We start from the raw sequence: 25,105 nt of genomic DNA on the forward strand, positions 1-25,105 counted from the left end.
TGTTCAATGTCAAAGGCTCTCAGTACCTCAGGCCAGGTCAGACCGCCGTTATCTCAGAACAAATGTCAGAATATTGAACAGATTTTTTTTTTATTTCAAAAAGTGCAGTGAGCTTTGTGGGTTTTTTTGTTTTTAAGACACACTTTCAAATACATTAAACCACTGAGGCTGTGTTGAATCCACACATGGCTACACATAAAAAATATGCAAAAGAAAGAAGGATTAAAGGCACGTAGGTTACTGGGTTACATTAAGTTTTATGCTGTCTAATGAAAAAGCAAGTAAGTAAGTGGGATGCAATGTTCTAAGTAAGTTATTTAATGGCAGCTGCTGCCCACAAATGGAAATTTGCACCCACTGCTTAATAGACCATGAAAATGTATCATCGGGTCTAATTTTACTGACTGCTATCACTGCATAATTTATCCAGATGTTATCAGTATTCAAAATGAGCCATTTGAAAACTGCTGTAGGAACAGTGATACTGGAAATACTGGAAGTAAACCTGCATCTCAAAACCAAAATCACATGTTCCCCACCTCTACAAAAAACAATCCAGGGGAACACTCCACCTGATGCTGCTGTCTCCTCATTTGAACACAGCTAATAATAATAATAATAATAATAATAATAATAATAATAATAATAATAATGCCAGAGCTTTATCTTTACATGTATGCCAACATGATGATGGTATTGAGGAAGAAACAAAGAGAGAAAGGCAGAGAAACAGAGACAGACAGCCAGAAACCAGACAAAGAGACAGAGGGGGTGAGAGAGATAGCATAACTTCACCACTAGAGGTCTCTGTCGCCATTTTGTGGAGTTTCCGCCAAGGCGGTGCAGGGACGTCGCACTCTCTCATTGGTTGTTAGTGGCAGGGTCAAACATTGTTGCGCATGCTCAAACGGTCCGTTTTCTGTTAGCGACTGCAATCTGTCAGATCAGCAGAGCGTTTATTCCCTTAACACCTTCAAAGATTTCAAAATACTGTCTCCCGTTGTCAGCGTTAGATACTTTGTTCTAGCTTGAGGACTTATTACAACTGGAGCGTTACTTTTCGACGTGTGTAGCCGGCGGTAACAGCAAAGAATGACGAACAGCTCAAAGAGGAAAGAAGAGATTCATCTGGTGAATGGGGGTGTAAAACAGTCCACATGGAGCAAAGCATTCAACAGTAATGCTATCTGGGAGGAGAAGGTCAGTGAGTTACCCTGCTTGTCAGCCTAGCCACTATATTGGTACAGTTATGCATAATTGCCCCAAACTTATCAGGAAACCTTCCACTTCATAGTTTGTCGCTCGCTATTCCAAGAGACGGCTAGCTGGAGCTAGCTATCATGCTAACGATTATCCGGTTACTGTAGCTAACCCCTACGTTACCGTTGTTCATTTGCTGTCATCGTAAATCAATATAATCGCATAATTAAGATAGGCTGCGTGAGCTTTCTAAACAGCAAAACAAGAAGTGGAAGAAGACGTATCGTGCTGCATTTTAAATAATCTGCCTACTTTGTGAAATGAAAGGGAACAGAGCTGCTAAATTACTTTTAAAGTTCAATATTGTTCCTCCAGACTAGTGTTTTGCTTTGGTAGAAATATTCACTTTTACATGCTTCCCTGTCATGAACAGTTAATCTGTCGGTGTATGTGGGCTGGAGCTAGAGCTAGACATAATTTTTCACAACTGACTTAAATGATTTATCTCTATTAAGAATGGAAGAAATTAAGCGGATCATACTGCACAGTACTAGGCTAATGCATTTAAATGTAATGTTCTAAATTTAGTATCAGCATAACCCAATTTATGTTCTAATCTTGTTTCTTTATTTTCTTGAACAGGATGAGTTTTTAGATGTGATTTACTGGATCCGGCAAATTATTGCAGTAATCCTTGGTGTGATATGGGGTGTTGCGCCGCTGAAGGGATTTCTGGGAATAGCCATGTAAGTATTAAGTACAGCCAGTGTCCCTTTTCCCTACCTTACATTTTTGACTGAGCTCACAGTTCTGCATATTTGATTGCATTGCTAAATAAATGGTATAGGATCATACTGACTATGTTGGCGAATAGTGTAGGACTGACAAACGCTATGGAGTCATACTGATAGCCTTCAGGTTTTGGAGCAAAAGGATCTTTCTCATTTTAAAAAATCACTGATATGCTAACATCCCAATGTGTTTACCTTGCTAGATTCTGCATCATCAATGCTGGCGTCCTGTATGTATACTTCAGCAGCTTTCAGCAGATCGACGAGGAGGAGTACGGTGGCACATGGGAACTCACCAAAGAAGGCTTCATGACGTCTTTTGCTCTGTTTCTGGTGGGGATGCAAACATTTCTGCAAACATTTTGCCACTTTGCTTTTGCAAAATGTGTTAATCAGTACAGACTTTCTTTGGAAATAGAGGTCCAAATATTTCCCATGGTCACTTGTTTGTTTTCAGAGTTGACAGCACAAGGAAGAATACTATAGGGTCTCAATCAAATTGTATGGATATTATTGTGGGATATGATATCCGACTCCTGGCCTTTTTTTATACTAAGCACCACTGTGCTGGGTTGTAGTTGCAGTTGTTAACTGACCAGGATTTTAATGGTCTGAGTCTGACTTGTTGAGATATAAACTGCAAAAAACGTACACTTTGTAAAGCCTAGCTCTTCATGATCAGTGTTTTGTTGACATATTATGCAAAGGTGTTTCTGGAAACAATGGCCCTTATTTATGAAGCAGCCATCGAAATCACAAGTTCTGTTTGACATGATCCGAAGAAACTTTGATTTTGACACTTACAGCTTCATTTTAAAGGGTGCATTGAATTCTTGAGTCCACTGAAACACACCCACATTTAGCCTCCAATGAATGCACCTATTGGTAGTGTACCTCTAGTCACCTAAATCTAGTTTGAATACTGATAGTAGTTTAGTAGTAGATAGTAGTTCTAGTTTGAATCTGATTTGAATACTACATTAAATGCAAATGCTACACAATCACCCTGCAATATGAGTGATACTCAGTAATTACTCAATTACTCAGTAAAAACTGCCAGAATTCGGTAATGACAACTGAATTTATGAACGAGAGTGAATTTGCATATGTGTGGTACATACTGGAGCAGAGCGGAGTAAAATTTGCGGACTGTGTATCTACGGGTAACAGGAGTCACTCCACTCCTCGGATCTCGCGATGGTTGTAAAGAATGTCTGTAACCAGGGTAACGTTTACGAATATGGCGGCTACCATTGCCTGTATTTTCAGTTTACTTGACACCTGTAACACCAGTTACCAGAGGCGTCAATTTATCCATAAGATCTTAACAAACCGCCACTGACAGCGGCGCCATGTTCTCTTTTTCCACCGCATGGACTTGATACTTTTAACCGCAACATTTAGGCCCAAGGCCGCAGAACTGGTAGGAACAACCACAATGTAGAAAATTTGAGAATGTCTCACGCCACTTACCTCCGTCTCTTTCAAAAATAACGGTGATAATGTTACGTAACGTAACGAGTGTTGCGCCCATAGAGATATAACGCTATGTTATATCTCTATGAATATGAGATATAACACTATGTTATATCTCTATGGTTGTGCCTTACGTCACGTACCAACCAGTTGTCCAGTCCGGTTCTGGTACACATTACACGGACTAACCGAATCCGCTCTCAAATTCGGTTGTCAATACCTGAATTTTCAGGGAGTGAGTTCGGTTGTTGTCACTCTCCTTAATAACCGAACTGTGTGTGAACATAACAGGATTAAGCACTCCAACGAGGAGCGACAATCGTATTTAACTTAGCGTTAGTTGCAATGTGTACGAAATCAATCCATTGATAAAAAGAGAATTATGGCTGCATATTTTTATTTGGAGGAATCAATAATTAGCCTAATTTATTTTTACATTTCAGTGTTATTATTATGGTCTATAATATGTCACATTTCATGATTTAAAAATGATCTCATAGACTCAAGTTGGAGGTTTCAGTTAGTAATGCTTAATGTAATGACTTACTCTGTGGCTGTGTGTCTCTATGCAGAGAAGCGCTTCAAAAGAGCGTACACACATTGAGAACAGATGTTAAAAAGGATCTCAGTGGTACCATAGTTGATAAATACCGTCTTATGTGGGAGGATGAGCATATTTTCATTTTAAGATCAGATTGGAGTGTACATTCCCTTCATAAATCGGGGCCAATTAGTGTATTGTATTACAGCATATCATTAGTCGGTTTGCAATGAGTTCACTATGCTTATTGCCGTTTTACGAATTTCCCTTGTGTTTGTTATCACTTATGCCTCATCATGTTGCTGTTCCTGAAGCTTGTGATTTAATAATCTGTGTCTAACCAGTATATCTATTCTTCTCTGTCTCTTACCAGGTGGTGTGGATAATATTTTACACAGCTCTACATTATGACTGAGAGGAATCCATCGGACACTAAATATGAACATTTCCGTTGAAGTAAATTGTCAAGACACAAAGACTCCATGGCTTGAGGGGTGTCAACACTCCTAACATAGGACTTTTCAGTGTGCAGTGCATTTTGGGAAATCGTAGTTCGAATAACAAGATCCTGGCGAGACCACCATGATGAACATGTTCAAATACATCTCGATAGTTTGAGGGTTCCTTTTCAAGGCATCTTACATTACACTTCCCAAATGTTATATTTCCTTCCTCCCGCCGTCGACATTATCTCTGATCAGACACTTAGTGAAATATGGAAAGCAATGGTTCTGCTGAGACCTGCTGCATTTCTAGTGATGCTGGAATAGTTTGATGCAAGGGCCTTTCTTCTGTTTTAGATGAGTGATACCAGCATGTTTTTTTTAGACTGTGGAGATGTAACAATCTTTATGTGTATTCATCCCAGTTTACTTCTCACTGAGCTGATCACTGAAATTACAGGAAGGGGGCAGTAAAAACTAAATCTTGTCATATAATCATTAGGACCCGATTGATCTGTGAGATGTGGTAGCTGTGGTCTGTTGTGGTACGTTTAATTGGAGGAGAAAATGAACCATATCTGATCTAAAATACGAGTAATGGATTATGTCTTTGGCTTCACTGTTAACACTCCGTCTCGACCAGAATTCCTAAATGCATGCATGAGTTTCATTCCAAGACGATATATCCACCATGTTATCTGGGGCTGACAAAATGATTAAAATGGCATGGCAGTAAAGCGCTTTACTGTGAAAGTTATGAGCCATTTAACACCTTTGTTTTCAAGGATGGACTCATCTGTTTTGTTGAAATATTGACTGGTGACTTTCAGGAAGCTTAATCCCCCCCAAACTGGATATATAGCGTTTTGGAATGAAACCCATCAATTGGCTTTCTTCTCAAGGGTCTAGTAGTAAATGTGAAAATGTTGGATAACCACAACTCATTGTGCCGAAACCACACTCTTTTCGTGCTGAGCTCATCGATGGAACAAATGCTGATACGATGTAGGCTTACATATCAGACAATATCTGATGCCGATGCAAATATCTGCCAGTAATATCAATGCAATCAATATATCAGTTGGCCGCTAATAATAACCATGTCCATCCATATAAGTCAAATCTTCAGAGAGGAGGAAGGAAACATGCATGTTGTTGTCAGATGCAAAATGTCCACTGAATCTAAACCTGGTCTGTGCACTGCCATGATTTGCTGTTAGTATGTCTTGATGTCATTTTTTCATCAATGGCATTATTGCATAGAGGTTAGAAATAATTTAATTTTTTGTGTTTGTTTTCCTTCACACGTAGCTTCCAGATCAAAGTCTTACCTAATGTTCTGAAATTAATTTAAACATGTCTGTAAATTCTGTACAATGTCCCTTTTGTCAAAATCCACATTGTATTACGCAGATTTATTTGTACTTATGTTATATCTTGTTTGATGTAACATACTTCTCAGTATTTTATAGTGAATAAATTTTAAAAAACAGTTCTTGCAAGATGACTGTAATGATCCTGTTGTACTAGATGCACAGATGGTGTTTGAGAGGACTGTATTTTCTGATCGAAATCTTTTGGGAATCATTAAACATGGGCTTTATTTGGCCTCCATTTTCAAAGAGATGGAGTGTTGCTTCATTGCCATATAACAGGAAATTAATTTAGTGCATTAGTTTTCATTAGGCTGATGAATTCAATATGCTGATGGTTCAACGTTATGAGCTTGCATATGCCCTTACACTGGACTGTATACCAGTGTTAATCCGACGATGCTGCTTCCCCTTTCTTGTTATCTGTATCGTATTCTGCTTTTTGCTATCTGTATTTATTTCCTAGTCATTTGTTTGATTTTTGACCTTGATCCAACTGCTGCAAAGTTGCAGTTTCCACACAGGGATCCTTTAAGTTTCATCTCCTCTTTTCATAACAGTTTGGACAGTCATCTACTGGCCAAATATGAAAATAAGCCAACTTTTCTTCGAGGCTTCAGCCGTTTTTTTCAGACGCCGAACGCAGCGACATCGTTCGTAAAATCCTCAACGAAATCCCGAAGTATGACGTCACCCGCAAAGAAGCGGAAAAAATATGTGACGTAGAGGCCAAGATGGCGGCTCCCCTCTCCACGATGAAATTTTGGAAGCCGGGTAAGTATGATAAATAGATGAGATATTTTGCGATAGACGCGCGTTTTGCCGTGTTTGAGTTTATGTGGAAGTGCTAGCGTGAAGTGAGCCCGGGTGGCCGGTCCCGGTGCCGCAGCGAGCCGAGGGCAGCTGCGTGATATATCTGCGAGTCTGCAGCCAGTTCAACCCGAGCGGGTAGCAATGCGGGGCAGGTCGCACTCAGTCTGAAAGTATAACCTGTCAAAGAGAAACATATAGGGCTCGAAGGACCGGAGCTACAGCGATACCCGTGATAGAAACGCCGTTATTGGCATTGGTGAAGGGCTTTTTTTGCCTATTTCATTTCATGGCATTGCACTGTCCTCAACCCGCTCACAGACAGCTAAGTTGTAGAAACGGGTTATCGTAACAGTGCAGCAGTCTCACATGTCATTGCTCTTTTGATTACACATTGCGACAGTATCTCGTCTTTTCCATCACCATCTGCCCCACCCCCCTCTCAGGGTCTGAGGCACCCGGGATCTCAGAGGAGCGGGAGCTCACCACAGAGACCACCGGTTCCCCTGTCATATTCAACCCGCACACCGCTCTCTCCATAGAGAAACAACGACAGAAACTTCCCGTTTTCAAGGTTGCTCACACCTGCCCACACATGACTGAATCTAACACTGTTGGGGAATGTTTTGGTAAAGCAGAGAATGGGCTGGGACTGGTTTGCTGTGCCTGATGTTTCTGTGTGTGTTTATAACCTTAGGAGTCCTACTGAACTGTTGTGTGTTTTATTTGTGGTTCCAGCACAGAAACAACATCTTGTACTTAGTGGAGAGCTTCCAGACTGTCATCATAGTTGGTGAGACGGGATGTGGGAAGACGACGCAGATACCTCAGGTTGGTATGATTTAGTTGAGATAACATTGTGGTACCTTTTTTTTTTTTAAACTGGGACTATTTTTTTTTTAGAAATCCACTAAATTCAAGGTCAGATGTGCACCAAACCAAACAGCTGCAAGGCACTACATTGCAGCAGTAGACTGATACCCTTCATGCGGCCTAATTCCCATAGTGGTTCAACACGACCTTGTCTGGATGCTTAGTAGCCTTTTTTTTTAGCAGGGTTTGGAACAAATCAGCTGGGGCTTAATTTATGCCGAGTCTGCTGTTCTGAAACATTGATGTGTCGCTCTGTCTCATTCTTCGTACTCCTCTCCCTTTTTGGCTTCACCATCCTGTTTTCATCTCCCTGCTCTCAGTACCTTCTGGAGGCTGGCTGGGCAGCAGAGGGGAAGGTGATCGGGGTGACACAGCCTCGTCGTGTGGCTGCTACCTCGGTATGTAAAGCCCTGGTGTTACTCACGTTATCATCATCCTATAACACTCTTTGGCAATGTGATTTCAGTGCAAGGAAATTTCTTAGCAATGAACTACATGCCTGCGTTAAATAGTATATATCTCTCCTCTTTCCGCCTGGTAGGTGGCTAACCGTGTTGCAGAGGAGCGAGGGGCCCTGCTGGGACATGAGGTGGGCTACACCATCCGATTTGACGACTGCTCTGATCCCCATGCCACCAGGATCAAGGTATTTCCTGCAAGACCTATGCAATCGTTATGGTTTCCTTTGCGTAGGTCCTTTCAATGCCTAATCGTTCCCCCCTATCTGCATCAGTTCCTAACAGATGGCATGCTGGTGCGAGAGATGATGGCTGATCCTCTTTTGAAAAAATACAGGTAAATGAATGAAATGAAGACACACAGTCATTACTGGACCTGTATACCAGTGTCTGTCAGAATTGTTTGGCTTCACTTTTGGCAGTTCTAATGCTCTGTATTGTACTTTAATCCTCAGTGTGTTGGTGTTAGATGAGGCACATGAGAGAACCCTGTACACAGACATAGCCATTGGTTTACTAAAGAAGGTAATGCCAGTTCAATCTGTCAGTTGAACAATGAACACTTTTAACTGTCAAACTATAGATTTGTTATTCAGCCTTGGAAAACATGGCATAAAATCACGCCTTCTTTTCTTTTTTATCTCTGTTCCCACTCTTTCTTCAATAGATTCAGAAGAAGCGGCGAGACCTGAGGCTGATTGTGGCCTCTGCCACTCTGGATGCCAAGGTGACTGCATCATTAAGATGAACAGATATGCTGGAGTAGAGAGAAAGGGAAACAAAGAGGCAGATAAGGGAAAAGTTGATGTCGGGTCAGACCACATTGTACTGACATCTGCGGTACACTGACGAAGCAAAGACACAATCAGGCCATGACTGCGCTCAGCATTAAGCGAGCCAGCTGAAGTGCCATATCAGACATCCATTTTCTGTAAAAAGAGTATTTTTATCTACACCTGCAAGTTATTTAGTTATACTGCAGTAGTGAAGTTGCACACTGTTTTGAAATGTCAGATTGAGGGCAGCAGGAGTGCTCCATTGCTTTTTGTTTTCATATAAAATGCCAGTCTTAGAAATGCCTCTTTTATGCCTTCTAATCAATGTTTCTCCCATCTGAAGAAATTCCACGAGTTCTTCAACCTGAATGAGTCTGGGGATCCCAACAAGGACACATGTGGCATTCTGACAGTGGAGGGACGAACCTTTCCAGTGGACGTCTTCTACACTGTCAGGTACGCAACACACATAAGCCAGGCCATGGGAATAATCTCTCTGTCACTCAGGCTCTCCATGGTGTTTACTGTGCTCATTGATGGGACAATCCCAGTTAACCCTTGAGTGTCTCTTCCTCTCCTTGTCCTGGGTTCGTTCTCAGTCCTGTCCCAGACTATGTGAAGGCCACAGTGGAGACGGTGCTGAAGATCCATGAGACAGAGGATGATGGAGATGTCCTGGCTTTTCTCACTGGGCAGGTTAGTGACCACATTTTTACCTCTTTTTATTTGCTTCCCTTTGAAAGCAGACTAAAGCTTTTATAAACGCACCAATGTCCTATGTACTCGTTCTATTATTATATTTTAGTGTAGTCAAACTGGGAAGACAGCCACCTTATTGTACCTTGTATTTGTCCACTTAGGAAGAGGTGGAGAAGGTGGTGTCCCTTCTGCAGGAACAGGCCAGGTCTCTGTCCCGATACGGCATGAAGAAACACCTGAGAGTTATGCCCATGTATGCCGGTCTACCTTATGCTGAGCAGATGAAGGTCTTTGAGAGGGCGCCCTCCACTGTTCGCAAGGTAAGTCTGCTGCTCTTTTTCTTGTGCATTTATAGAGGTGAAGTCTGATATAATTTTTTGTAGGCTGTAAAGTTAGCATTTGGTGTGTCGTTCAAAATCCTTATGGAAAAAATGAATGGGATTTGCAAGAAACACCAAAAATAAAGTCTGTGCTACAGAGAAGCTTACTAGCTATACTACATGTTGTTCTATGAAATAAAAATACATCAACTAGCATCACCTTTGTGAATTTTTGTCTGTCAATTACTTTTCATATAGATTTTATATATGCGAAATGCTGATCATTTGGGAAAAGGGAACTACAACAGTTGTTAGCCTGTAGCTAGCAAAAATTGGAAAACACAAGTGGAATTGAAATAACTAACAACTAACGAGAACTTGGGAACTATAGCTATATATAAACAATAACAACTATAGTAACTATTCAATGCAACGCTATGAAATCTGTATAATTTGAATGTAGAACAGAGTCAGGATGAAACTAGAGGTAAAGGAAGTTGCTCATGACTTCTGTGTCAAAGCAATGCATCAGTGCTCTTGTAGTCTGCTTTTCCCAATGATTAGTGTTTTGTTAGCAAAAATCTATATTAAAAGTAACAAAAAGATCAAAATTGATGCAAGTGGGTGCATTTTAATCCCTGGAAAAAACGTAGTATATCTCATCCCTAATTTTTGGCTTTTTTTGAAAAGCCCATTCATATCTTCCATAGGGATTTTGGACTACACACCAAATGGCGAAAATGCTAATCTATGGCATACAAAATGACGGAAAATGACGACTTCCATTTACATCCTCTATTGCGCGTAAATCAAAGGTTATATTTATGGTACAAAAAAAAGAAAAGAATCAAATGCAGTATTCTGATAGAAAAAAGTTTAATTACCTTTAGCTTCTTTGATAACGCATGACATGAAATTAAAGAATGCACCAATTTGATGTGGCATGAAAAGCATAAGAGTCAATAGTTGCTGGTAAAGCGGCATCATTTCCAAAAGCATTTAACTTATCCTGCCTCATTTACTTCCAGGTGGTGGTGGCCACCAACATAGCTGAGACTTCCATCACCATAAACGGGATAGTGTTCGTCATCGACTGTGCGTTTGTGAAGCTGCGAGCCTATAACCCTCGCACTGCCATTGAGTCGCTGGTGGTCACCCCCATCTCCAAGGCTTCAGCCAGCCAGCGGGCTGGGAGAGCTGGACGCAACCGACCTGGGAAATGCTTCAGACTATACACAGGTATGTGTGAGTTTGTGGAAATATGAGATGATGAATGTTAGGGTTGCAGAATTATGTCTATGAGAGGAATTCTACATTGTTAATGTTGTTTATTGGCGGGCTATAATCTGTCATGCCTCTCTCCACGCTCTCTGCCTCTTTCTCTTCCCCTTTTTCTCACCGCCTCTCTGCCTTTCATCAGAGGAGGACTTTGAGAAACTGCCTGCCTCTACTGTGCCAGAGATGCAGCGCACCAATTTGGCCCCTGTCATCCTGCAGCTCAAAGCTCTAGGCATTGACAACGTGCTGCGATTCAGCTTCCTCTCTGTGAGTATCTCACTCTGCATCCACGGGGTGGCTGTGACGCTCTCACCCGCTGTGAGAGGAATTGTACTCTACATTCTAATTAGCTAGAATGGCCTGCAGAGAAAACCGTATTGAAATCGTAAAGTTAACGCAGTCATTGTGGTCTGTTTGTGCCTCTGAAAACACAAATGACAACACATCTTTAGTGCCCCAGACACACTTTATTCTAACTTTTAATTTGAGTGGAATTAGTTGTCGTATAATATCCTTTATTTCTGTTCTTTTTTTTAGCCTCCTCCAGCTCAGACCATGGTTCAGGCTCTGGAACTGCTCTATGCTCTAGGAGGTAAGAAACAAGGCGGCAAGGGTGGCATAGTGAGTAGGGAGAGTGGGTGTCGGCAAGCATCCATCCTGCCGAGCTGTTTCTATGCAAGACACTGAATCCTCACCAGCTCCTGGCTGCTGTTTGTAGCAGATGTTGTGCTTTTACCTGTGGAGGGAGGGCAAGTGAAAACACAATTTCTCCTTCTGATATCAGTGGAGTATCACAAAAAACAACATATTCCACCATAAAACACTTTCTCCAAGGTGACTTGGGTGTGTGTGTGTGTGTGTGCGTGTGTGTGTGTTGGCAGGTCTGGACCAGTATGGCCGTCTGACTGATGGCATGGGTGTGCGGATGGCAGAGTTTCCTCTCAGCCCCATGTTTGCCAAGATGCTTCTAGAGTCGGGGAACTTTGGCTGCTCCAAAGAGATTGTGACCATAGCAGCTATGATGCAGATTCAGAACATCTTTACTGTGCCGCCGAATCAGAAGAAAGCCGCCGTAAGTGCAAACAAGATCTTTGAATAGAACTTTATTGTATTTGATATAGGCGTGTTTTGTGAGCGTTACATTTCTCCAAGTCTTCCTTTCTCACCCTGTAGGCCCGGGAGCACAGGAAATTTGCTGTCGCTGAGGGAGACCATCTCACCATGCTCAATGTGTATGAAGCATTCATCAAGGTATGTGTACTTACAGATCGGTCATTACCAAAGAACACAACGCTGGGGCTTGTGAACTGAGCAAAAGTCAGGGATGAACTTTACACCGGTGAAGAATGTGCGCCCTTTTCCTCTTTCGTCTCCAGCACCAGAAGAGCTCCCAGTGGTGCCAGGAACACTTCCTCAACTACAAGGGTCTGTTGCGTGCCATGACCGTACGAGAGCAGCTCCGACGCCTCTTGAACAAGTTCAAGGTGCCGCGGACATCCAGTGAAGGTATGTATCTGTAAGAAATATGCCAGCTGAGCAATCTGATTGGCCAAAGACACGTTCTAACCATGTTGATAATTTCCATAAAGCACAGCTGGCGATGCTTCAATGTTCAATTGTTATGCCAACTCTTGTGGTAACTAGGGAGCTAGTTGGCGATCTCTCTTGTTTTCACCTGTTTTTTTTATTCTTATAAATGTATACTGCTTTGAAGAAACTTTTCAGACAGTATATTTGTATTGGTAACCATTGTATAAAAGCCATATACCCTTGAGGACATTCGTAATTGTGATTATGGGTTCTTTTCTGCTGCCCTTCATACCTATTGAATCACAGTCACACCCATAATTATAGTACACCCTCGCGGGTATTATTGCTATAATATCTGATGGTTTGACATGTTCATTGCTACTTTCTGTTTTTGTACAGGTGACCCTGATGTGATCCTGAGGTGCATTGTGTCTGGGTTCTTTTCCAATGCAGCCCGCATTCACCATTCAGGATCCTACAGGTGAGGGCGCTCTTAGCCGTCCATCGCTTTTCTGTTGCAATTATTTCTCTTTTCCCCAGCACAGGAAGTAATTTGTGTGTTCATACACTCCCAAATAATGTGACTTTTCTCTCACTTTCCCAGGACTTTACGAGACGACCGTGAGCTTCACATCCACCCCAACTCTGTGCTGTTTGGAGAGAAACCTCCAAAATGGTCAGTACATTTTCTGGTCATATATTAGATGGCAACTACAGTACTGTGCAAAAGTCTTAGGCACATGTAAAAAAACATCCATAAAGCAAAGATGCCTTCAAAAATAATGAAATGAAAAGTTTCTGCATCCATATCAAAGAAATGTACTATAAAGAGCAGTCTACTGACACAGGAAACAAATAAACATCAAAGATACATTTTATATCAAAAAGCTAGGGTGCCTAAGACTTTTGCACAGTACTGTATGTTATTAATGTGGTGTATATAGGTACTTTTATTCTTGTATCTAATGGTATTGAGAGAATGGAGAGAATTATGGTCTCTACTCAGAAGTAATATTTTGCCCAGTTACCTGATTTTCAAGATGTTCAAATTCTGATTTTGTTACTTTTGTCTAGAGTACTTGAGAGTGCATGTATAACCTGAACTCTGAAGGATGTAATTGATATGCTTAAATCCTATACAACACTCCATGTGTGCAAAACATTATGCTCTCTGAAGTGCATCTTGGAGAACACACTGCACACTGCAAGCACTCAATCACATGAGATGACATCACCTCTACTGTAGCAAGACATTTTACTGAACAAACCATCCTGCTACTGATATATGGTGTATATCCAGTTTATGGATACAGAACAAGTCACACAAGCTCAGAGAGGAGGTGATTTTTTTTTTTTTTTCAAAGAATAAATTGCTGCAAAGGGAGGCATCTTGGTTATACAGTCTTCCTGCTGTGGTAACCAGAGAGCTTCAATAGCTGCTTATCAACAACAAGGTTATTGTGTGCCAAGGTTTTGCATACCACAAGATGGTGCCACATGTCATTTTTTTTATGGATAACTTAACAGGTGGTCATCATAATTTTTTAAATCCCACCCTTCCCATAAAACACACCCCAATCCTCATTTAGCTAGTCCTGGTGACTCAGATGTCTAAGGCGCACACCATGTAACTGTAACGTCCTATAGTAGGTTTGAATCTGGCTTGGGACCTCTGTCTCTCTCTACTGTAACTAAACTTTCCAGTGAGGTAGAAATGCCATAAAAATAATCTTTAAAAAATGTATGACTAAATCTCACCCTTCCACTAAAACACACCCAATTTAGCTAGTAAAAATCTAGGGGATGAAAAGGACCCAGAAGCCTGAAGTGTGAGCGCTGTAAAAGCCCAATGTAAATCCCAGTGGAGCCTCATCCTTCATGTGGACAACTGAACACTGGTTCGCCTTGAGCGTGATTGTCAACAAGCAGCTAATGAAGAGTTAGACTTCCCCCAATTTTCAATTTCTTCCTTTCTTTGAACAGTCCTCCTTTGTCTTTTGTGTTGACAACTTGCAGACCCACTTGCACTACGAGGTTCTTATAAATACAGCTTTATTAGTAGGGATTTTTATTTGTGAAGAGTGATTAAATTTGTAAAATGGTGTCATGGACTTATGAACACCAGGCTGTTTTCCATAATTGCCATTTATAAATGGCAATTTGTAAATTGCCATTTGGCCCTTCTCAGTGTGCACAGTTTGTGGAGACAAACACTCTTAATGAGATAGGGCAAGGTCCAGCTGCTGTCAGTCGTGTGCTGCGCATCAATTATCTGCACAGTACAACACGGTCTCAAAATATTTGTGTGACCATATTTCCTCAGGAATGGAAACAAAGACAAGAAATATATAAACGGATAACCTTTTTTCTTGCTCTCAACTAGTCACTTAATCATTTAAAAACTGGATTGGCTTTGTGTATTTCACTCAGAACTTAATCTTAAGGTATCTCACTTTTTCTCCTCTCCAGGGTTGTCTTCAATGAAGTGGTGCAGACTGCGAAATACTACATGCGTGATGTGACTGCTGTCGAGTCGTCCTGGTTGGTTGAACTGGCCCCCCACTTTTATAAGCAGGCTAAGGTAGGCCAAAGAAAGAAACCTCATACTCCAACCCTTAATCCTCTGGCTACAACTGTTGTGAAAGATCTGAATTGGTCAATTCACCACGGCTAAAGCCCCAGTTGTAATGTTAAGCCAGATCAAGGCATTCCCATGTTTTTTTCATAATCCTGTTTGAACTTCTGGCACCGCCGTTTATTTGCCCGCTTTTAATAGTCTGCCTCAATGATTCGTTGGATTTAACTTTGTCTCTTTTCTCTTTCAGCATGGCTCGCTGGCCAGCAAGAGATCCCGGGTGCTCTAAGTCCTGCGAGCACCACACCGCTGTAAGACAGGAAGACCCACTGGAAAAAAAGGACAGCACCCTCTTGAACCGCCACTGTGCCCCCGTCCATCTCACTGTATATAAAGATGTACTATATATTTATTGTCCATGTCCACCTGCACAACCCCTCCACATAGGGAGCACTATCTGACCACGCTAGAATGGGCACTAGTGGCATTTGTTTTTTTTAGTGTTAATGTTAGAATGTGTGATTTGCTTACATTTGAAAGCATCTGTCTTGCGTTTTGGCAGTGCCATAGTGTAGTATCTGTTTTTATCAGTGTAATATCTGATCCATGACGCTGTATGGTTGAGGGTGAGATAAGAGTAAATGGTGATGGATGTCAGACGAGTTCAGAATGTGCTTGACTTGCGTCCGTTCAAGCATGGTCACATAGTGGTGACCCATCATACCTGTACATAGTCAGAGCAGGCTGAGGTCCAGGGAATGGCTCTCCTGTTACAGGCCGGTCCATACCTGGCTCTTGGCTTCATTATTTTTTTATTGCTGTATTTTTTTCCTGTCGCAGCACAGCATGATAAATAATTGAAGACAATGGAATGTGAGGATGTTGTATTTTGAGGGACTTAATATGGTTTCGTTTTTGATTGATTTGCTTCCCCCCATAGCCTGGGTGCCTTTATGTTTCTAATTGGTTCGCAATATGTGATGCTGAACACAGAAAATCTTCCTTTTCCAATTTAAAGAGCTTAAATCATCTGTACTTTCATTCTGGCTCCAATGCCTAGCATACATATTTTCAGGACTTTGCTGCAGAGGGAAATGCATTTTTGTTTGTCTCAGTCAGCCCCAGATTGTACAACTAATATGATACTGTGAAAAGACTTATATTACCTTTGGACCGTTTGTTGTTTTCAACTCTTTATTGCCACTTAACTACTCTAGCTCAAACATAGTGGCCTTGCTACCACTCTGTGCCAAATTTTTTTATCAACCATATTTCACATTTCATTTTCAGATGGAATGTGCAAATAAACCCAAGCATTGTAAATGCAAAGCTGTGCAATCAAAACTAAAAATGAAGTGCCATTTGTTCCGATGATGACAAAGTGCATTCAGACATGCATCCAAAGCCTCAAAGAAACAGTAGCATTTATTTTTAGCCATCTCTTTGGCCATCATAGTAGCCTTTCTTCTCAAAGTCTCTATGTTTTGAACAAGGTGTTATTGTACATTTTGTTTATTTTACAAATAGATCTACTAGGTGTTCAGTAAAATGGCAAATTTTATGTTTTCCATTCCATATTTAGGCTACTATACGTTTTTTACATTCCTGCTTTTGTTCTTATTTCCCTAATTTTGTTTTCCTTCAGAGGTATATGGCCCTGAATACTCTAGAAAGCCTCAGCAAGCAATAGAAACAAGGGTTATCATTTTGATCCACCAGGACCTGCTTTCAAATCAGTAAGGTTATCGTCATGAACTTTATTGACTTATGTCTGCATGGTTTTTCGTAGATAACTTGTTCTTGAAGTAACTAGATGCAGTGAAACAGTAATCAAACTCTGGAGAACAACACACCATAGATAAATAAATCCAATCAGATTAGATGAGTATACAAGTGAAGTACTCTTGCATGTTAAATGGTACTCTAAAGTACACCTTAAGATCACCCCGTAGATTAATTGCAAACATAGCTGATTGCAAGATGACTTGTTTATTCTCATTTGTGCTGATACTCTAAATATGTATGCAGCAAAACTGTAATCTGTAGAACTGTGTAGTTGCTCAATTCTGAGAAAAAGCTCCATCACCTCACATCTCTTCCACAAATCTCCAAATAAAGCCTTATTGTCATGCATTGAGATGTCTTCACTGAACTTCTTTACTTTTCATGTAGTGCTTTACTCAGCCAGGGGGTGTCAATGTTGTACCATAAACAAGTGCCTACCCCCTAGTCTTACCTTTCTGAAGATGATAAATCAGAATGTGTATTTTAGAATGTGTATATTAGAATTTTTGCCCCCTAACCCTTTTTTTTTTAAACTATGTATAAAAATAAAAATACTTGTATTTGTTCATGCTGTTGATCCCATGGTTGATCCCAACAACCAGGCCCATTATGTAGACCCAGCAGCACATTCAATTTATGGATAATGATAGGCTATGCTCAGAGTGAATATAAAAACTTACTACGCTATTTAAGAATATTTTGCAAAAAAGTAAGTATATGTCAGCTACAGGTTAAGCCACTGTAGAGGAGATCCACATTTTCGCTGACCTGCATTTTACAGACAAAAGTTCAAGGATATGAACACATTTGCAGCAGCACTTTCACTAAAACGTCAACTATTAAAATAGATTCGCGCTGCTCCATACCGCCCTCCCACGGTGTTTGGCAGAAGGAGACAGTATTGGTACCAGGCAGGCAATTAGTTAGAAAAGTTTTAATTGCTGCCTGGTGGATGCATGGCGAATTTACCTGTCCAGCCAACTAAAAGGTCTCAAGGCAAGTTCTGTGAAGTATGTATGTTTGCCGATAAGCAATTTAATTTAACTGACACATTTTGCAATGGAGTTTGACGTGACGTTCCCGGCCACACGGAGACAACCGCACGTATGACAAGGCTAGCTAAGTTAGCTAACTAGGTAGCCAAAATGCTGTTGTTGCTGTTATTCGTTTGTATTTACTTGACACTTCTGATATAAGTAAGACATAGCGGTAGCCTCTCTTGCTCTTTCCTCTAATGCAGCCTGAAGCCAATTTTTGCTCGATATCTTATGTTTTCTTTAAGAATAATGAAGCAATAATGTCTGAAACATTCCGCTCCAGGAAAAAATGTCTTAAAGTAGAATTTAAAGGTGCTACTTTAGCTTTTTCACAGCAATAAATCATCGCCACATTCATTTAGAGACATTAGTATAATTTATTACCATAAACAAACAAGACCATTGCTACGATTGGCAGGGTCTACCTGCCTCTGCACTGGTCTTACATTGTGTGTCACGGGGTCAGATTTTGTGAGAAATCTGTTGGATTGCTTTAAGGCACAAAGGGAAATTATTTTATGGCACAAAACAGGAAAAACCCTGCTGTTTTTTCAGCACAAACGCATGTATAGCTTCCAGAATTTCTCACGATGGCAGGTGGTGAGTGAAATGCCAATGGAAAAATCTGTTCCAACATGTTTATCCTCTTCAGTAAAGCAAAATTGAAAACCTTACACCAACAAAGCAAACATCCAAAGGTCAGCCCCAAAAGAGTCAATTCCTTGACTCCAACAAGCTTAACAGTCGGGGTCGACTCTGGGAGTCGAAACTAAGTCAATTCCACTTTTTCAATCAATGATTTTTTTGTTTGTGTGCATAAAATAGGTAATTAGCAGTTATTACAATTAGCCTACTAAGTGAGCATTTTCCTGGTTGATTCCATCATGTCTTATGGCCTTTCTGGCACATCCATAGAGCAGAGGTAGGCATACACTACATGCAGTCAAGAGTTTACCTTGCAGTAGAGTTGACACACTGAAAACAACAAAGATTTACTGGTGGAACATCCCACTCACAGCGCTTATACTGCCATAATTACAATTTATTGTTAACTTCCATTCCTTCCTATTCTCCTTCCATCTACTACAAGATCTATGTGTCCACAATGTAATGCAATGGTCGGATTCTCTTCTGTGAACATCAGACAGCCGCAGCACACACCAGTGCAACTCTAATGGCAGTAAAAGTGCAAATTGGGGAACTGTAACTTTTCTGAACAACCCTTGAGATGTAAGTAAATGCAAATGAGTAATAGTGACATGTCAACTAATAGTTAGATTAAGATGCAATGATCTATATCTCAGAGGCAATTTAAACTTTACTACGCTGTTTTCATTGTAGAGACCAAATGAAGTTGCTACAGGCACGCTAACTGTACAGTAGGCTTGAAGGCGCAGGTGGATTACATATCTAGAGCTAGGTAACTTTACTTGAAGGCAAGAGAAACAGTAAAATATCATGAAATGGGTAAAATAACATGAAATGGGCGGCTGCTCGGCTGAGTTTCTCACTGTGTATTCTGCAAATATGCTCCTTCACAAAGTGATTGCAGGCCTACAGCATAGAAGTGCAAACCTAAATAATGTAGCATTGAAGTTGGACCATTTAAAAGAGCGTGGTTGACTCCCTTGTTTCAGGATCCAGTCAGTCTGCAGAGAGTGTTGCTGGCAGGAAGTGGATGCCAGGTTCCCAAGGGGAGGAGACAATCAGGCACTGCAGGAGAAGGAAAGGGGAATTTCCTGCTCATCACAGTGCAATGAAGGTTGGTATCCTCTATAGGTGAAGTGAGGTGAGTGTAGAAGGGTGTTTTCGCCTTTGGGCATGTTGTCTCGGACTTGTAAAATGATGAGGCAGTAACCGCTGGATGGAATTGAAGTTTTGGCTTCTTAAAAGGGACTGGGCCCCAGCATGCAGTGTGAGGCCTAACCAAAGGTACAGGCTATGGTTACATCTAGTGAGGGAGACTGGGGCCAGCCGTAACCTAATGCTTTAGCTTATTCCACAACAAATCTGTGGTTATTTCAGTTAGAATTTAAATTAACTTTGGCATGGCTACAACACGGCATCCTTTCCTCTTCACTGTCAACAGAGTAGGCTAAGCTATTGTGGTCAAGATGGAAATAAATTTTGATTTGCCTCACATCCAGTGTCAATTAATTAGCAAGGGTTATTAGTTACTACATAATTAATTGTAACAATTAGGCATTAACTGTATCAATTAAGAAAAAGAGTGAAGCCCAGCCCACACACTGGGAAGTCATAATTGCATGTTCCAATTAATTATACATGATATGCTAAATGTGTTTTTGAATATCTTTCAATATTCTACTGTGGATTTAGTGGTGCAAGTGTTCATGGTTATGGCAAATATGGCCTACACTAAACTACAGGCTGGAAAAAAATATACCTATTTTAACAACCATTATAGAGCTCTCTATTTTAGACCGATGGTCCAAAATGAATTAATTCAAAGATCATGAACATGAAGTTGTCTTATTGGTGTTTTCTGAGACTAATTCATTTTACCAGTGTTACTCATGTTGTACAGCATTGCAAAATAAGGCGTAATAACCTCAGTGTAATTAAAAAGTGGACGCTGACACGTCTTAAAAAAATGTCTATTTAAATTAACTTGATAGTTGATTTAATTTATGTTTTTTTTCATCATTTTTTGTATGCGTGCTTGCTTTTATCTTGCTAATTGGTTATGATAACTGGGATTTTATGTAAATTAGTCATATGACAACTCTGTGAAAGGTGAACTGATGCATCTCTCATCAGACACTCAGCCACTGCTTAGACAAAACAGAATATTGTACACCTATAATTTTGGTTTGCTTAACCACAAAGCCTTACAATGATATTGTCTAACTTGCATTATAGGGATCCTTGGAAGTGTGGCGGATGAAGCGATGCTGCATTTGGCTCAGTGTCATCTGAAGGGAAGGAGGCTCCTGTCTGCCTAATGTGTTTACGGACTAAATGCAAGTAAGAGAAGAAAGACAAAATTTCTATGTGTGTTTTTCAGTTCCACTCAGTTGCCCATTACTGTTGTGTAACCACATACATGAGAGGAAGCCTGACAGCCGGAGGTATCAGTGATTAATCGTGCGCATGTGATTCGGACGAGGCAGCAATTTGAACAGGTTGTGTGTATGAGGTTGAGCGTTCCTTACCATATTTCAGTGCCTTCAAAAAATCATTGACATGTTCTATCCAATTTAAAGAATGTTTAACTGTTTTAAAGGGTTTGATGGGAAAGCAAGTCATGTGTGGATGGTAATTACCCCCTGTTCAAAGTTTATACATGTTTTGAAAGAAAACAATCTGGTTAATATTTCTCTCCTCCATGACCAACCAAGTGATAAGTGTTGATGCTTACAGTTTTTGGATGGTCTCTTGTGCTCACAATGTACCACAGGTTTCTATTTCTTGCAAGACGTACATGGTATCATTTTTAAATTATGTTAATGTAATGATGATAGTGTCTATGCACATGAGATTTGAGGTCGTGGTTGGTTGAGGTGCAACACTATCGCTGCCAATATTTTGGCACACGGTTGGGACCAGATGACAAGTTAAGCAAACCTTTCCCTTGTAAAGCTGGATGGTGACCTTGTGATCAGCAGATTTAAAGAAAACACAAACAGACCCATCTGTCCTAGGTGATCACATATTAACCTATTCTAATGGTGAGAAGGCCCTAATAAGATTTGGAAGGGTGAAAAATACGGAGCTGAAATGATAATTACTCGTGTTTGTGTGTGTGTTTGGCAGGAGGTAGTGAGAGAAATGTTTTGGCATTCATGGCAGGAGCTTGCAAAATGATGATGATTCATGATTATATAACATGTCTATTCTGCATGATTGCATTCATTAACAAAAATATTATTATGTCTTGGACATAGGGAATGGCTCTGAGTGGATATCATCTCCCACAACATGAATTTTATATAGTGTTCTATAGGAAAAAGAGGCTTTATTGCTAAGTAGCTGTATAAATGTAAAAAAAAAAAAAAGAATCAAAGAGATTTCAAGCATGGGAGGAATTTTTACATTTGGGAGGGAGGATGCAATCAGTAGCATGGGACTTGCAGAGGCCTCCCCGGGTGACAAATTGAAAGTGTCTCGGTCTAGTTTATAGCCCTGATCAGGTCAAACGAAAAATATTGGAGGTCTGGGTGAGGAGACAGGCCCGCCTGGTGCAGATAAATGGACTGATCATTTCTTATTGAGAAACAATTCCTAAAAGGTAGTTTACTGTGTGACTGGGGAAGCGGCGAGCGGAGAGCAGAACACGCACTCACTGCTCCCTCCCTGACCCTTCCTCCACTGCCGGAATTAAATGGATAGAGAGAACGCGCGTTTCTGATGGCACTCCTCCGCCAGAGAGACACTCCATTTGTTATGAAGTAGGGGTCCTGATGAAGTGTAGGGAGCGCCTCTTTCTTTTTTCCCCCCTTTTTTCATCCCTCCTTTCTCAGGCACTACAAGGCCGGCCTTCAGTCTGCTTCACATGAAATGGATGGAAGGAGCCGATTGAATTTTACACTCCCCTGGTCATGATTAATGTGTTTGGTGTGGGCCGTCTCGGCAGTGAAACTCCACCGCCACTAGCTGGTGCTCAAGCTCCTCCCTGGTTGTAGCCTGATGACTGGGTACAGAGGTAGGGGTGGCTGGTGAAGGGGGGCAATTTTGTTCTAGAGACTGGTCCTCTCATAGCCCTCAACCCCTTTAACTCCTCTCCCCTTGTGTTAATAGAAAATCTGTGCTCTAGCCCACTCCCTCGTTATTACTTCACGGTCAGTTTCTCAGTGTGCTCCCCACTCTGTGTAACTTGGCAGGCCTTGCTGTAAATGTCAGTTTATCACTTAACCCATTGTTAAAGGGTGAGAGGCCTAATAAAAGATGCCAGGTCACGTTAGTGGATTTCTTAACAGATGTTCATGGTGTCCGTTTACTTATTCAGAGTTCATGTGTGGGCCTAGAATTACACTAGATTTCTAGGAGTGGGCCATTTGTCTTTGAAAAATGTTTTTCATTTGTCTCTTAGAGCAGGTAAGAAATTTTTTTTTTTTCTTTTCTGCAGTGATTGGTGTACCGTTTTTTGCATCAGAACAATGTGTAAAGTTTTTAATGTGGTGAAAGTGCTGGACAACGCAGTGAGAGAATTACAAAAGTACATCATTATTTCTACAGAACATAAATTTCAAATAATCTGAGTGTTTCACAGTGATAAGATAATTGCATTACCCCGTGAATTAGAAGATGTAGTGACTATCATGACCCGGCCTCATCCAGCCATAGCTGATCCAGACATCTTCAAAGTATCTGGTGATAAGGGACCCATATTTAATGGTATTAATGGCAATAAGGCCAGGAGGAACAGACTGGATTTACACAAGTGCCTTAGATGAGAGATCAATAAAGAGGTAACTGAGTGGGTGAGCCAGACTAAGCAGGAATAGGAGCAGGTTTAATTTTGCATAAATAATGTACAGTCTGAGAAGAGAGAGGGAGATGGAGGGAGTGTAGCCAGATACCAGTCCGATCCTTGCTCATTACCTTTTATTAGTTATGTTTTGTCCAATATTACAATATATATATATAGATATATATATACAATATCCAAGATGTGTTTCATTCTGTCTCAGATGTTCACAAGAGATTTTTTTTTCTGTTTTCCTTCAGTTGTAATCTAGTTTCTTCATTATCTTTGTTCATCCTTTTCCCCATTCATTTGACCACTTACACTCGTCGAATGTGTTCATACAGTTAGACTTCCACAGAAGCCCTATAAGTGGATTGTATGTTGCCCTACTGGAGCTCCCAGTGCAACTTGCTCCGCAGTCCAAACCCTGCTTCGATCATCAGGACTGCAACTGATGATGGATGGAGCTGTCTCCCTCCAGGTTGTCATAGCATCTGTTGCATGGTACTCACTATATCCTGCTCTGTCGATGCTTGGCTCCCCCAACACATGCACATACGCATGCACAGACTCCATGTACACAAATGGGTCTCCACCAACTACAGCGCTGTTGGTGTCTGGGCCGTTTGGTGGGTAATGCTGGAAAATGAGAAGTATGAACCTACCTTTGTTCAGTTACAGCACAAACCTCCCATGACAGGTGTTTTTAATGACTGCCATGTTACATATTATAGATAAACTAGTGAGCTGGTGTTTGTTTGGATAATATTTCACTAATTCTCATTAAAAGAGATGACCAAGCACAAAATGGCTTTGGCCTGACATGACTGACCTAGGCTCAGTCTCAACAGAATGGGTGTCTGGTTGAAGTGGGTCTGAGATGGCTGGAAGGGTCATCCTCTACTTAAGGTGGGGGAGTGAAGGGATAGAGGGAGGAGAGGAGGGAAAGAGGGGAGATAACTGGAGATAAAAACAATGGGAGAGTGACGAAGGGAGGGATGGCGGAATGAGAGAGAAATCAATAGGAAATCAGTGTTTGGGGAGGGCCTGTCGTTTATCAGGTGACACGGTTAAACAGCGTTAAGGCACTAAAAGTGAGAAAAATATAGGCCATCCCCATGCTGGTATTGATCACAGCGGAATGGGGCGGCAGAAGGCCGAAGCCACTAATAAAATAAGACGTATCTGAGTGGGAATCAGCCAGGGATCGATGGGCACGGTGATCAAGGCCAAAAACATCTTCACTGGGATTTAAGCCCGCTCTGCTGACCCGTGGCCCCTCCACACACCTCAGAGTGAGCAAGGGTTGGTGTGATGGAGGCGGGGTGGTTTCTTAGAGAAGGAGGGGAGGAAAGAAGGGGCAGATGGGTCAGTGGGTGAGGAGGGTACCCTGCCCCATTCACAGGCCCTTCAGGCTGGACTTACCTGTTCTATAAAGATTTGTGAAAGAGAGAGTAGGGGAGAAGTATGAATGGGATGAGAGACCTTGAGAGAGGGAATGGGGAGAGCAAATCCACCCTTTGCATCTCACCCACATGCTTTCATTCATAAAAAATAATAATTCTGGGCTTTTTTCTTTTTTTTTCAACCTGTGCTGTGGTTTTGACATGTCTGGCATGATGGCAATTGATTCAGGCATTTACTTTGAGTGATCACATTAGTATTTAGTAGTTCACCATACACATGATAGTCCTTGCTATTTGCAATTG

At 41.1% G+C, this 25,105-nt stretch overlaps 2 protein-coding genes across 2 annotated transcripts; both read left to right on the forward strand.

Moving 5' to 3' along the window:
• The first annotated feature begins 925 nt into the window (after positions 1-925).
• On the forward strand, positions 926-5,943 carry rab5if (RAB5 interacting factor). Its single transcript, XM_071542479.1, has 4 exons — positions 926-1,200; positions 1,843-1,946; positions 2,195-2,324; positions 4,382-5,943. The coding sequence occupies exons 1-4, from the start codon at positions 1,093-1,095 to the stop codon at positions 4,421-4,423; spliced, it is 384 nt and encodes a 127-aa protein (XP_071398580.1). The 5' UTR covers positions 926-1,092; the 3' UTR covers positions 4,424-5,943.
• A 599-nt stretch (positions 5,944-6,542) lies between these two features.
• On the forward strand, positions 6,543-17,258 carry dhx35 (DEAH-box helicase 35). Its single transcript, XM_071542478.1, has 21 exons — positions 6,543-6,598; positions 7,081-7,208; positions 7,373-7,465; positions 7,828-7,905; positions 8,049-8,153; positions 8,241-8,302; positions 8,421-8,490; positions 8,633-8,692; positions 9,085-9,197; positions 9,341-9,437; positions 9,602-9,760; positions 10,789-10,999; positions 11,181-11,305; positions 11,576-11,630; positions 11,920-12,110; positions 12,212-12,289; positions 12,415-12,544; positions 12,968-13,049; positions 13,173-13,244; positions 15,038-15,149; positions 15,394-17,258. The coding sequence occupies exons 1-21, from the start codon at positions 6,559-6,561 to the stop codon at positions 15,430-15,432; spliced, it is 2,100 nt and encodes a 699-aa protein (XP_071398579.1). The 5' UTR covers positions 6,543-6,558; the 3' UTR covers positions 15,433-17,258.
• Positions 17,259-25,105: the final 7,847 nt, after the last annotated feature.

Source organism: Centroberyx affinis, unplaced genomic scaffold, assembly GCF_046629955.1.
Source record: "Centroberyx affinis isolate AG114_WGS23_722 - 3 ecotype Tasmania unplaced genomic scaffold, CSIRO-AGI_Caff_v1 ptg004114l_1, whole genome shotgun sequence".
Classification (NCBI taxonomy): Eukaryota; Metazoa; Chordata; class Actinopteri; order Beryciformes; family Berycidae; genus Centroberyx; species Centroberyx affinis.